This window comes from Littorina saxatilis, linkage group LG11 (genome assembly GCF_037325665.1).
Source record: "Littorina saxatilis isolate snail1 linkage group LG11, US_GU_Lsax_2.0, whole genome shotgun sequence".
Taxonomy (NCBI): domain Eukaryota; kingdom Metazoa; phylum Mollusca; class Gastropoda; order Littorinimorpha; family Littorinidae; genus Littorina; species Littorina saxatilis.
In genome coordinates this window covers 16,418,005-16,431,536 of record NC_090255.1, presented here as the reverse complement: position 1 = coordinate 16,431,536, position 13,532 = coordinate 16,418,005, and the positions used below count along the sequence as shown (strand labels likewise).

The following is a 13,532-nucleotide window of genomic DNA, read 5'->3' as shown; positions in this document are numbered from 1 at the left end:
ACCCGACAGAGTTATTTCCCAACATTGTGTACTTCTTCAAGAAAAGAAGGGAACACAGAGACAGAGATTCATTGAAGGAAGCCTCCAATAAAATGCTTTTCGCTTTCAAAGCACATGTGCAGTGCTTCCCAGAAAAAACCAGTTTGGCTTACTCTAACAGATGTGGCCAGGCTTATACACAGGACAAGATCATTCCTCCACTTGGTCACATACCCAAAACCAACAACCATTAAAATATAAAATCATAAAAAAATGGCCACTCAGCGCTGACTGTCATTGATTTTGGTATGTGTCCATGTGGAGGGATGGTCTTATCTCACGTTCAAGTCTGGACACATCCAAGATGGTGAGCCGATTCCTTTTATGCGGGAAGGATTGTGCCTTTGACAAACATTTCTGCTTAAGACTACCTGGGTCAAACATCTTTGAAATTTAGAATTTTGAAATTCAACATTACATGAAATTGTGCATAAGATGGATTGATTCAGATCTAGCACTGCAATATTCTTTTGTTTTCTCATTTCTGCACACAAGTGGCTTTATAATTGAAATCTGTTTCATAGCAACTGGCCTTGCCTGAACTGATACTTCAATTCACGCTTGCATTCCAGCCGTTATTTCCTCTAGCCAAATATTATGCTCAGTAACTCATAGTAAATGAAATATTTAAGTACCGTATTTTCCGGGTTACAAGGCGCTACAAAACAAAAATGTAATCCAGTCACCCATTGGGCGCAGGGGGCCAGGGCACACCAAAATTGAAAAAGTATACCGGTAACAAACGGTCGCGCACATCAAAGGAAGAATGCAGAGTGGAAATATGTGTGCTCTGTGTGTGCGGCGAGATCAAAGGCAGGTCCATTGTGATAGCTGGGTTGCCTTGTTTATAGACACTGACCTTCTTCCCAGGGGTCAATGACCAAGTTTTAGCTATGAGAGGTGGTTCCCCTGTCATATCTGAGAGAGGAAACACTTCCGGCACCGGGGTCAGTGACGGAGTTTAACCTATGGGGGGTCTCTTTGATGTCTTGAGAGGAAACTTGGCCAGGGTAGTACCTAGTAGCTGAAACATGCATTATCACAAGTTGTTTGACTGGTACTCAGGCGGTCTCTTTGATTTGTTTTGCATTTCATACACGGATTAGGCGCTTCCTTATACAAGGCGCAGGGGTCAAACTCGAGGAAAAAAGTCGTGCCTTATGACCCGGAAAATACGGTAATGCCCATTTTGATAAGAATACACACAAAAATCGAACAGCATTATATAACCATGAAGTTAACAGAAAGAACACTCTTTGAAAGAGCAACACATTTGCTGATATATCTATGTTAGAATCCATTCATATTAAATACTTCAAGTTTGTTTTCTCAGTTGCTTTTAACGGCACAAATATGCACGACAACCCACAAAGATTTAACACTCAAAATGTCTTTTTCTTAGATGTTATTTAATGAAAAACATTGGCTTTCCGTGCAAACATGCTTCAAAATCCCCTCAATTTAACTCTCAAACTTGTTTCTCACAGTGCGTCCCATGAAAAAATTGCTTAACAGTCAATATGCATCAGAAACTTTTTTTTATTTTTTTTTTATCTCAAAGCAGAATTCAAATTCTTTTTCCAGGATGTTATTTCTTGAAAATAACTGTCCATCGAACAGTGCAAAATTGCATCAGAAACTATTCATACAAAAACCTGGTTCCTTTCTAAAAGTCTGTAGCGCTACGGAGTAATACTGATCACTGCATACACTCACATTTGTCTGCACCAAAAAGGCAACAAAGATCTGTTCCAGAAACTACAACAACTTCAACGCCCCAGTCACTTGGTCAACCAGATCAATCTTTCCCATGACGCCCAGAACTGTCACCGATCCAGGGGCAACCTGAAACCACAACATTGTTGTGATTTAAAAGAGTTATAAAAAGAAATTAAAAAAAATAACGGACAAGTCGCAAAGGACATTTAAAGCATACATGCATGCACACAATACATACAGAGATACACAGATAAAGTACTTTCCACAATGCTGGTCCACTTTTGGGGGAATGTTTTCCTTGAATTTTTGTTTTTTCGAATTTTGTTCTTGCTGCAATAACTGTGAGTCACAGAGATTATTTCAAATGTAATTTGTGCATGAATTAAAAAAAAAGAAGCTCCAAACCTTTTTAAAAAAAATGATCAATTTCCAATTTGTTACCTGAACTTGACCCCGTTGTGACCTTGGAAGTTGATGAAGGTCAACCAAACTTGCGTCATGTCAGGACATCATCAGGGGCTAGAGGCATATTAAGTTTTAAGAGTCCTACTTCATAAACATTTGAGAAAGAGTCAATATCAAATGATTTGTCTATGAACCATAACAGTTCTGACAAATGTTCATCGCATCGGTACAGTGGTACCTCCCTTTACCACCCCTCTCTTTTACGGGTCCCTCAATATTATGACCGACTTTTCTCCGACGGATTTTTTCTCCTTCTTTGTCTTTGTATTTCTCACCTCCATATTATGTCCACCTCTCTGATACGACATATGACAGTCCCAACGTGGACTTACGACTTTTCCCAAAAGGATCACGGGTTTGGTTTACTCTTATATCTCCATTTGAATCAATAAATTCTTCTCAGAATCCCGTCAGTGAAGTTTGAAGGTGAGTAGTGTAGTCTCCTAAATTACTCAACACTGTGGACAGTCCGGAGTGCAGTTATGTCCCTTGAATGAGCGAGTCAAAGTTTCATCGTGAAAACTGATGCTTTTTGCTACAATTTTACATCAGTTTCAACACACTGCCGCGGTTCTGTACGTTTGCAAAGGCTGATAAGTTTTTGAACATTGCGTTTGGAACACTTTTCTTTGTTTTTAACCAAATCTTTGCAGGGTATCGTATGACAATGATTAGTAGCTGGTATCGAGATCGATGTGCATGCTTTTAGACCGCCTGCTTTCGTTCGACCTCAGTGTGTTCATTTGCAAACCTGAACCCACGAGTAGTTATTGGGCTTGATTAAACAAGCAAGAAAACTATGGGTGGGTAAATAATTCAATAGAAAACTGTTTACCATAATCGTTTTAGGAAAGAATAACATTACTTTGTGGGCAGCATCAATCAAAACGCCCATGTCATTCCGGATTATTGGCGGACCCCGACATAAATCAATCCTCCATGTTACGATCCCTCCATATAACGACCGAATTTCGGTTACATTTTCAAAGTCGTTTGACAGAGGTACCACTGTACAAGACCGAGGTCTCTTACGTGCCAAAGGGACAAAACAAGGGTGGGACAAGGATACCATCTGAGTGTGCACATAAAGTTGCTCCGTCCTGGCCCGGATTTCTTTTTCTCCTTCTGCATTCGTGGGCTGAAACTCCCACGTACACTCATGGTTTTTTTGCACGAGTGGAATTTTACGTGTATGACCGTTTTTTACCTCGCCATTTAGGCAGCCATAAGCCGTTTTTGGAGGAAGCATGCTGGGTATTTTCGTGTTTCTATAACCCACGGAACTCTGACATGGATTACAGGATCTTTTTCGTGCGCACTTGGTCTTGTGCTTGCGTGTACACACGGGGGTGTTCGGACACCGAGGAGAGTCTGCACACAAAGTTGACTCTGAGAAATAAATCTCTCGCCGAACGTGGGGACGAACTCACGCTGACAGCGGCCAACTGGATACAAATCCAGCGCGCTACCGACTGAGCTACATCCCCGCCCGGCCCGGATTTGAACCAGTTTTACTTGGTGTACCTCAGCCCAGGTAGCAGTGTAGCTGATACCTGCCTTTACCTGCGTGTGTCCTGCATCATGCACCAGGTAGTGCGGCAGGCCGGCGCTCTGTGCTTTCTCCGCCAACTGCTGGAGCTGCTTGGTTGTCTCCCCTCGCACGACGATTTTTGTTTCCCTGCAAGAAGAAAATGACACAATGTTGTTATACCCAACATGAAATTACTGACCAGTCAGTTCTACCGATTTTGAGTAAATCTGAGAGTGTTTTGTATCAGTATCTCCTTCTTCTTCTGCGTTCACGGGCTGGAACTCTGACGTACACTCGTGGTTTTTTACCCCGCCATCTAGGCAGCCACACGCCGCTTTCGGGGGGAGTATCAATATAAAACCAACTGCTTTGTTGTTATAGCTCAATGTGATGAGTTGTTTTCAGAGATTACCAAGCCTATGTCCTGATGGTCAAACCAACAGTGTCAGCATGGTCAGAGTGAATCAGCGTCACATCCGTTCTTCTTCTTCTTTGTTCATGGGCTGAAACCCCCACGTTCACTCATGTTTTAGCACGAGTGGAGTTTTACGTGTATGACCGTTTTTACCCCGCTATTTAGGCAGTCATACGCCGCTTTCGGAGGAAGCATGCTGGGTATTTTCGTGTTTCCATAACCCGCTGAACTCTGACATGGATTACAGGATCTTTTCCGTGCGCACTTGGTCTTGTGTATACACGAAGGGGATAAGTCACTAGCAGGTCTGCACATAAGTTGACCTGGGAGATCGAAAAAATCTCCACCCTTAATCCCCCAGGCGGCAGAGGCCGGGATTTGAACTCACAACCCTCTGATTAGGAGGCCGATGTCTTACCACTACGCCACTGCGCCCAACATCCATTCAACACTGACCCGAACTGTTCCCAGCACAGCAGCATCTCGTTGTAGGTGGCAGCGTTTTCGGCCAGGAGGCGGTTCTCCGTCATCATGCGGTAGAGGTTGAGCGCGCCGTGGGCCACCTGGGCCGCCACCTTGCCCACCCCCATGTTCAGCTCGGCGTTCACCACCAACACCATCTTGTAGAAGTCACCCGCCTCCAGAAGCTCGTCTTCACTGCTGTCGCTCGTTCCTAGCAGTTCATTCTGTCACAAAACAACAGATGATACTTCTGATGGGGAAAAAAGTCATGCTCTGCTCTGAGTTCAACCCCCCCCCCCCCCCCCGTGCTCTTGTAACTAAGCTACCGAGCCCCCCCCCCCCCCCCTCCGACAAACAAGAACAAGAAGTCATGATCTCAAAATTAACACATACAAACAAACAATGACTCTACCATGTAGGAATAGCAGCACAGAACTCCACAAGGCAATAACAGCAACAACATGAGGATCATCTTCCGATGGAAACACAATCACCCGCATCTAACAATTCAATCCCTTCCTTCAACTCATCCCCTGACAAATGCAGTCCACACAATGTTGGCCAAACCACAGACTTTCCGTACAGTGGAACCCCCATCATAAGACCTAAACAATTTGAAAACAAGTCGCGTAAGGCGAAAATACAATATTTAGTCAAGTAGCTGTCGAACTCACAGAATGAAACTGAACGCAATGCAACGCAGCAAGACCGTATACTCGTGGTCCAGCGCTCACGGCATAGGCAGTGAAATTGACAAGAAGAGCGCGCGAGCGGGGTAGTGGTTACGCTATGCTGCATAGCACGCTTTTCTGTACCTCTCTTCGTTTTAACTTTCTGAGCGTGTTTTTAATCCAAACATATCATATCTATATATTTTTGGAATCAGGAACCGACAAGGAATAAGATGAAAGTGTTTTTAAATTGATTTCGAAAAAAAATTTTGATAATAATTTTTATATATTTAATTTTCAGAGCTTGTTTTTAATCCGAATATAACATATTTATATGTTTTTGGAATCAGCAAATGATGGAGAATAAGATAAACGTAAATTTGGATCGTTTTATAAATTTTTATTTTTTTTTACAATTTTCAGATTTTTAATGACCAAAGTCATTAATTAATTTTTAAGCCACCAAGCTGAAATGCAATACCGAACCCCGGGCTTCGTCGAAGATTACTTGACTAAAATTTCAACCAATTTGGTTGAAAAATGAGGGCGTGACAGTGCCGCCTCAACTTTCACGAAAAGCCGGATATGACGTCATCAAAGACATTTATCAAAAAAATGAAAAAAACGTATGGGGATATCAATCCCAGGAACTCTCATGTCAAATTTCATAAAGATCGGTCCAGTAGTTTGGTCTGAATCGCTCTACACGCACGCACACACACACACACACACACACACACACATACACCACGACCCTCGTTTCGATTCCCCCTCGATGTTAAAATATTTAGTCAAAACTTGACTAAATATAAAAATGACATGTTATGAAGTAGGGAGTCTTATAATGGAGGCAAATCTACTGAGGTCATCAACAGAAAATCAAAAAAGCTAAGTTTGAAACGGAGGAGTCTTAGAGTGGGGGATCTTAACAAGGGGGTCCCATTGTACAACGCCACCCCACCCCTCAACTCGCTCATCTGCAACCTCCTCTCACATTTGTGAAATGTGTCACTCTCAACTTCATGATTTCACACTTGTCAGCTGCTTGCCACAGCTGCTGCTTTTGTCATTTTGTTAACTGAATTGATTTCGCACAACATGTTGTTGCAGTTTTTTTTATTTCATTTTCCATATCGGATTTGGGGCAGCAGGTGTCAGGGGTCATTCAGTTCAACACCTGGTGGTTAAATACAGTGGAACTCCTGCTTTAAGACTTCCAAAAATCCAATAGACATTCAAAGGGACATTTTAACACCTAGCTGAGGCTTTGATCTGAACGCATCCAACAACAACACAAGAAAATGCCACGGAAGGCTTCCCCCGGCTCAGCGATAAAGTTACACAACTGACCACCTACAGGCCAGAACTACCGATGTCTTCCTAGGGGAGGTGGTTTGACTTGAACGATATCAAAGAATAGCTTCAAGTGGATGGACACAGACAGCTAAAAGGGTTTACGATCTACGGGTGTCTGGACATTGTGCATCTGAAAAGTTAACTGTAAACAGTTAATTGACATTACACAAACATAAAACTTAAAAGACAGAAAAACATTCTGATGACTCAGGGGCCAATTTTGCACTTGGCTACAATAGGATTCGCAGAAACCATGCAAGTTGCTTAAGCAGCTGTCAAAAAAAAAAAATTTCTGTCTCCCTAATCTCCTCTTTCCTCCCTCCCACTCCCCCCTCTCTCTCTCCCATCCCCCACAACTGAATGCAATGAAAACTGACTTCCAGAGGAGTGTCCAAATCCTGTGTGTCCTGGTTCTCAAACAACCAGCTGGCGGCCAGGTCAGCGTTCTGGTTCCCCGTGTAGAACAACGCCTGAAACACACAATTCACTCATCAACTTGAATGAACAAACCAAATATACTTACTCATCAACTAGTAGTCTCAATCTTGTTTAGTCCCTGACTGTTTAAATGATTCAGGCTGGAGGGGGGGGGGGGGGGGGGGGATGTTTGTTTTCCATGATAAGGCGGGGACAAAATGAATTAGGGTTGGTAGGTTAGTAAATAAAATAAAATAAATGTTTAGTTTTTTTGTTTGTTTGTTTTGTTTCGTATGTAATTAGTTTTCTTTTCCACAAAAGTTTTTCTGTGTCCCTTAGATGTCAGAGGACAGTAGCTTCCCTTCTGCAGTCTTCAAAAAGAATTTCTTTCAATTCTTTTTTTTTGTTTTTTAGTGTAAAAAAAAAAATCTATGGTCCAGAGAAAAAAAAAGGTCAGTTTGGGAACAGGAAACTCTTACTTTCTTTTTATTAACGTCTTATACTGACAAGGTTTCACACACCTTGAGGGCTGCATTTCTGGTGAAGCCGAGCGACACGAGCGCTGTGACCAGATCTTCGTTGGGCGTAAACAGCGGTGGTTCTGCTTCTCCTCCGCTCTGGCTCTCCATCCCTACACCGCCAAAAAAAATGTTTACTCGAATGAACAAAAAAAATATACTTATTCTAAAAATAGAATGTTTTAAATCACCTGACACTGCAAGGCAATATTCCTAGTATTTATAAGGACAGTAAAATCTTTAAGTCTTTGAGTCTTGAAAATTGAAGAAAAAGACACTAGAGTAAGAGTAAGTAATTTTGACTCCCCTTCACAAACTAATACACACCATTTAAACAGTGACCCTGTTCCGACCTTGAACTTTGACAAGGGTCAACCAGTGTGTCATGTCTGAAGGTCATCAAACCCTGGAAGAAGGTGAAGTTACAAAGCTCTAGGCTCAACAAGTTTCAATAAAAAAAATCTCAATGGTAAACGTTGCCGTTACAGCAAACGGGCAGCCTTACATTGAAAATGACTAGAGCTTCTCCTGATACTCAGATGAGTCAAATAAACTATTCTGAAATATTCCCATGACAGTGGTAACTGGTATTAATTAAATTCTGAAAAAACACCCATTTTATTCAACTCTTTCAACCTGACAACAGCCTTCTTCTCTGCTAACACTGGAGACTGCCCACCAGCAAAATCACAGTGTCATATATACATTGGCTGGCAAGTAATTGTAACTTAATTAGTAGGTGTACATCCAACTTCCAATGTACCAAAGCTAATCATCCAGCAGTACCCATATGTTGATGCTTTTTCTGCGAGACGACACTTCTCAATAAAAAGGACGCTTGTTGTCCATTGGTCTGAGAGCATAACCACAGGTGCATTAACTTTACAAACATATTCCTCTCATCACCCCTGTCAGCTAGTCAGTTTGGTGTCTTTGCATGATGAGTACCACTTTAACTTTACATTCACACAAACATAGTTCAAGGCTGAACAACACACAAAAACAACTTTCACTGTTTGATGTGTTCAAGCTGTACCTCTGTTACTTTTACTAGTGTTAGTATTGTTCAGCTTGTGGCACTGTACTGTGGCTTCCAAAGTGATAACAACCACAAGGATTATTAATAATGACAGTCTCAGACAGCTGTTTTCTGTCAGCACATGACATCGCTCTCACAAAATGACTTGGTAAGCCTTGTGGGAACTTTCACAGCCTATGTCAAAATCACTTGTGCTGACAGAAAATTGAGAAATTATCAACACTAAGAAAATTGTCATCTTCAAGCGCCTATGCTATGGTTCCCCGCACTGAGTGTACTCATGACAAACTGACAATACCCAGACTAAAAGTAAAACTTGAGAAACAAAATCAGTAACTCTTGGTTCTTAGGTTTCTTAATGTCAGAATAAGGCAAACTGAAACAAACATAAACTATAATGAGAAATATTGACTCAGCTAGGGCGGGACCGCCGGTTAGCCGGAGAACGTTAGATTAGAAAACTGACGTCTGTGCAATCGCGGTGATCATTCTCGCACATTTTGTCAAAAAGACAGAAATAGTTAAGCTCATAAGCGTCAAAAGACTTTAAGGTTATGTACAACCTACCTGTCTATGTATGTCGTTGCTCACAAATAACAAAATAACCTTTTTTAATAAGCGGCAAGCAGATATTTAGCCGAAGTATTCGCACACTGTCTGCAAACTGTTCAAGGCTGCAACGTGTGCGTCTCGTACCATTTGAAGATAAAAGAAACGCATTGAACGTATTCGGTTGGATATGAATGCATAAAATGAATGTTCAGAATAACTGACTGAACTACCAGATTAAAACAGCTCACTGCACAACGCACACAGACGTTAGGTACTCTTTTGTTGTTAGATCATTCTTAAACCGATAAAACAATCTGAAAAGGTTGAGGTAACTCTAGCAACTTGCTGTATATGCTTCCGGTTTTGGGTTGGTCCCTGGAACGAGAAAAAGGCTAACATTTCTTGCTACTTAGCGAGAAACTATCCTGCGATGGGCAACCTGTTTGGAAAGAAACAAGCTAAAAAGCCTGCGGCGAGAGTCACTGATCAAGACAGAGCTATTCTACAGCTGAAACAGCAGCGAGACAAACTGAAACAATACCAGAAGAAAGTACTTGCACAACTTGACAGAGACAGAGATGTCGCGCGGAAACTTTTACAAGAAGGGAAAAAGGACAAAGCAAAGCTGATGCTGAGGAAAAAGAAATTCCAAGAGTCCCTTCTAGAGAAGACAGACGGCCAGCTTGACAACTTAGAAAAACTGGTCCACGATCTGGAGTTTGCTCAAGTGGAACATGAAGTTGTGAAGGGACTTGAGGTAAGAAAATCACAAATGTGTATGAGTTTATCAGAATCTGTCGCTCTCCAGACAATCAGTCGGCGGATGATGTTCATTTGAAGCATTCTATAACATTAGCTTAATTTTGGGACTCCTTGCCCGTAAGTGTAAAAGGGGGAGGGGGGGTGGTCTTAAAACCTTAAAACCTATGGGATCATTTCAAAAACCTACTGTTTCTGTTACCATTGGATGCGACTCATGATTATTTTGTTCATGTCCTTGACAGGTGGGCAATGCGGCGCTGAAGAAAATGCACGACATTCTCTCCCTGGAAGACGTTGAGCGCATTATGGACGATACAAGGGAGGGAATTGAAGTCCAGCAGGAAATCGATGCGCTGCTTGCAGGAGGCTTGACGCAAGAAGATGAGGACGATGTCATGGATGAACTTAACGAAATTCTCGCTCAAGGTGACACTGACAATGTCAAGTTGCCAGACGTTCCAACGGATGAAGTTGGCGAGCAGGAAAGGGCACGTGCAAAGGAGAGGAGAAGAGAGGAGAAAAGAGAAGCTGTAGCAGCTACGTGAATACCTTGTGTGCTAAGGGAGAAAGACAGAACATCTGACAGCTCGCAAACTGGGAACCTACATCAAGTGACATGGCTTCTTACAGAGGTGTTTCCATTTGCCAAATATTCTGCTGTAATTTTGCTTCTTGCCTAGCATAGTGATTCTATGCTTTGTCCTGAAGTCTAAAGTTAAATATATATATATATATATATATATATAGCAGGGATTTATTTTGTGTAGTACTAGTACTAGTTTCTGTGGTGAATGCAAAAGCGAATGATCTTTTCTACTACCCATGATTTAACAGGGATTTAATCAAACTAATTAATGAAAGGCACAGCACCAATAACACATTCACATGCACAGTGTACCATTTCAATTTTGAACTAGAATGTGGTCGGCATGGGGGTTGGGTGCTTTATGTTTTGTCAAGTGATAGGGATTTTATGCACATTAGTTGAACTGCAAATAATGAATAAAAATTTAATGTTTTCCTTCAACAAATGTTGCTGTTTGTAGAAAAGGAAGCAAATTGTGTTGAATCAGGGGTGCCATTTTGCTTTGGCGAAATGCCAAAACATATTTAAAATTGCTTAAAACTTAGCCATCATTTTGACAGAGAGGCTGAACATTTTTACCAGGGGGGGAAAGTAATGTTAGGGACTGCGGTAAACTCTAGAAACTGCGGAAACTTTTATGGCCATTTCAGCAAATTTGCCAAGAAATAAATCGAAGATTTAATATTGACACACAACGACAGTCCTTACAAACTTTTGCTTAGTTATAAGTTAGTGAAACTGAGTGATGTATCGATGACTGATTTGTGTTTGTTTTGGTGGGTTTTGTTTACAATGAAAGCACAGTGCTTTATTCCGTGGTACTTGTTCACTTCCTTTGAGAGTGTTTTTACTTCATTTAAATTTGTTGCTTTTGAAATAATTCCAGAGAATAACTATTCAAATTAAACAAGCCAAACTCGACAATCAAATTCAGTCAGATCAACTATTTTTATTCTACAAATGGCGACAACGTGCCTCTTGTTTATTTACAAACAGAAATAAATGCATATTTACCTTCCTAATTTTCTCTTTCAACAACATACTCCTCACTGGTAAAATGAACATTATCTTCCTGCTCCTTGTTGCTATCAATATCGCTCATTTTTGCAAGAAAAACAGTAAATGAAAGCTTGGAAAATGTGAGAAACGCAGTGCAAATGATCGGAAGGGATGAAGAAACATAACTAGCCTTCTGATTGGCCAGTGGCTCATCGTGCTTCAGCGGGCTAAGACCCCTTCCCCTCTTTTCAAATTCTTTCTTTTCTGTCCATAACATCTGTAAATTTACCTCTTAACAAAAACCTGATTTCCTCAGAGTTTGAGGGGTCTTTGACTGTTTTTTTAATTTTTATTTGTTTGTTTCAACATCGAACGCAGAAGAAGAAGAATTTGTTTGTTTGCTTAACGCCCAGCCGACCAGAAGGGCCATATCAGGGCGGTGCTGCTTTGACATATAACGTGCGCCACACACAAGACAGTCACATTATTCTGACACCGGACCAACCAGTCCTAGCACTAACCCCATGCCAGATGCCAGGCGGAGCAGCCACTAGATTGCCAATTTTAAAGTCTTAGGTATGACCCGGCCGGGGTTTGAACCCACGACCTCCCGATCATGGGGCGGACGCCTTACCACTAGGCCAACCGTGCCGGTTTGAATGGGGGTATCACTGAAGTAACGCTCCCCCAAAGTCGGCGTCGCACTGCCTACGTGGCGGGGTAAAAACGGTGTGGCTCGCAAAACTCTCACCATAAGGTGACCCTGAGAGTAAAAAGCTCAGGAACAAAGAAGAAGAAGACTGAAGTAACTTACTAATCCTTTTGAAGTTTGAGGTAAAATATGTAGTTATGAGTGTATCTATTGATATCATTCTTATAGCAGGTTGGTGTATAAAATAGACCACATCTTTAGAGAATGTACCTTAGCCTCTGTCATGTTTTAGAAGATAATCAGAATGTTACTAAATGCCCAATCATTATGGATAATATGTAAGGTGAGTGTACGCAGTGTTTGTGTGTGCCTGTGAGAGTACTGAAAAATGTTGTGGTGTTGAGTACATGTGGTACAGTGGGACCCCTTGGTTAGGACCCCCTGATGGATGACACATGTTGTGGTGTTGAGTACATGTGGTACAGTGGGACCCCTCGGTTAGGACCCCGTGATGGATGACACATGTTGTGGTGTTGAGTACATGTGGTACAGTGGGACCCCTCGGTTAGGACCCCCTGATGGATGAAGCACTTCCCCTCTTTTTAGACTTTTTTTTTAAAAATTTGTTTGTGGTCTGAAAAGCGGGGTACCTTTGTAACAGCTTTCATCCCGGAACTTTTCTACAATCTAACATGCAAGACTTTTGTATACGGTTTCTGTGGGTGTGTGTGTAAGCAGATGTTACACATAATAAAATAGTGGTTCAAAATTGTGCATTTATATTCGCAAGATGCTAAGTTGAAGTGCACAGGGGTAAAAATGGCATTTCATTTGGAGAAAAAACTTTTGAGTTTTAGCACTTTTGACTGTCAAATTCTTTGAATGAATCAAATGTTCAAGGTCTTTGCAAATAATTTGGCTCACCATCTCAGATCTGTCCAGTCATTTTGATGGAATAAGACCATTCCTCAGACGGGCGCAGTGGCGTGGTGGTAAGACGTCGGCCTCCTAATCGGGAGGTCGTGAGTTCGAATCCCAGTCGCTGCCGCCTGGTGGGTTTAAGAGTGGAGATTTTCCGATCTCCCAGGTCAACTTATGTGCAGACCTGCTTAGTGACTTAACCCCCTTCGTGTGTACACGCAAGCACAAGACCAAGTGCGCACGGAAAAGATCCTGTGATCCATGTCAGAGTTCGGTGGGTTATAGTAACACGAAAATACCCAGCATGTCTCCCCCGAAATCGGCGCATGCTGCCTGAATGGCGGGGTAAAAACGGTCATACACGTAAAATTCCACTCGTGCTCAAAACATGAGTGAACGTGGGAGCCTAAGCCCATGAACGAAGAAGA

General features: G+C 41.9%; 2 protein-coding genes across 2 annotated transcripts; one reads left to right on the top strand and one right to left on the bottom strand.

The window, feature by feature from the left end:
* Window positions 1–391: 391 nt before the first annotated feature.
* Window positions 392–9,484, bottom strand: LOC138979867 (probable peptidyl-tRNA hydrolase 2). Its single transcript, XM_070352621.1, has 6 exons — window positions 9,200–9,484; window positions 7,597–7,706; window positions 7,036–7,128; window positions 4,626–4,855; window positions 3,787–3,901; window positions 392–1,884 (listed from the first exon to the last, which is right to left on the bottom strand). Exons 2-6 carry the CDS (start codon window positions 7,702–7,704, stop codon window positions 1,798–1,800), a joined length of 633 nt encoding a protein of 210 aa, XP_070208722.1. The 5' UTR covers window positions 7,705–7,706; window positions 9,200–9,484; the 3' UTR covers window positions 392–1,797.
* Window positions 9,485–9,521: 37 nt separating this feature from the next.
* Window positions 9,522–13,532, top strand: LOC138979868 (charged multivesicular body protein 6-like). The gene is made up of 2 exons (XM_070352622.1): window positions 9,522–9,941; window positions 10,189–13,532. Exons 1-2 carry the CDS (start codon window positions 9,615–9,617, stop codon window positions 10,489–10,491), a joined length of 630 nt encoding a protein of 209 aa, XP_070208723.1. The 5' UTR covers window positions 9,522–9,614; the 3' UTR covers window positions 10,492–13,532.

What these genes read in the sequence shown, in the direction of transcription:
- LOC138979867 (XM_070352621.1), bottom strand. Translation starts at nt 7,704, where the DNA reads ATGGAGAGCCAGAGCGGAGGAGAAGCAGAACCACCGCTGTTTACGCCC. An exon ending in CCAGAAATGCAGCCCTCAAG is followed by an intron (nt 7,129 to 7,596) that starts GTGTGTGAAACC and finishes TGTGTGTTTCAG; the next exon opens with GCGTTGTTCTACACGGGGAA. An exon ending in CTGTGCTGGGAACAGTTCGG is followed by an intron (nt 3,902 to 4,625) that starts GTCAGTGTTGAA and finishes TTCTTCTTGCAG; the next exon opens with GGAAACAAAAATCGTCGTGC.
- LOC138979868 (XM_070352622.1), top strand. Translation starts at nt 9,615, where the DNA reads ATGGGCAACCTGTTTGGAAAGAAACAAGCTAAAAAGCCTGCGGCGAGA. An exon ending in AAGTTGTGAAGGGACTTGAG is followed by an intron (nt 9,942 to 10,188) that starts GTAAGAAAATCA and finishes TGTCCTTGACAG; the next exon opens with GTGGGCAATGCGGCGCTGAA.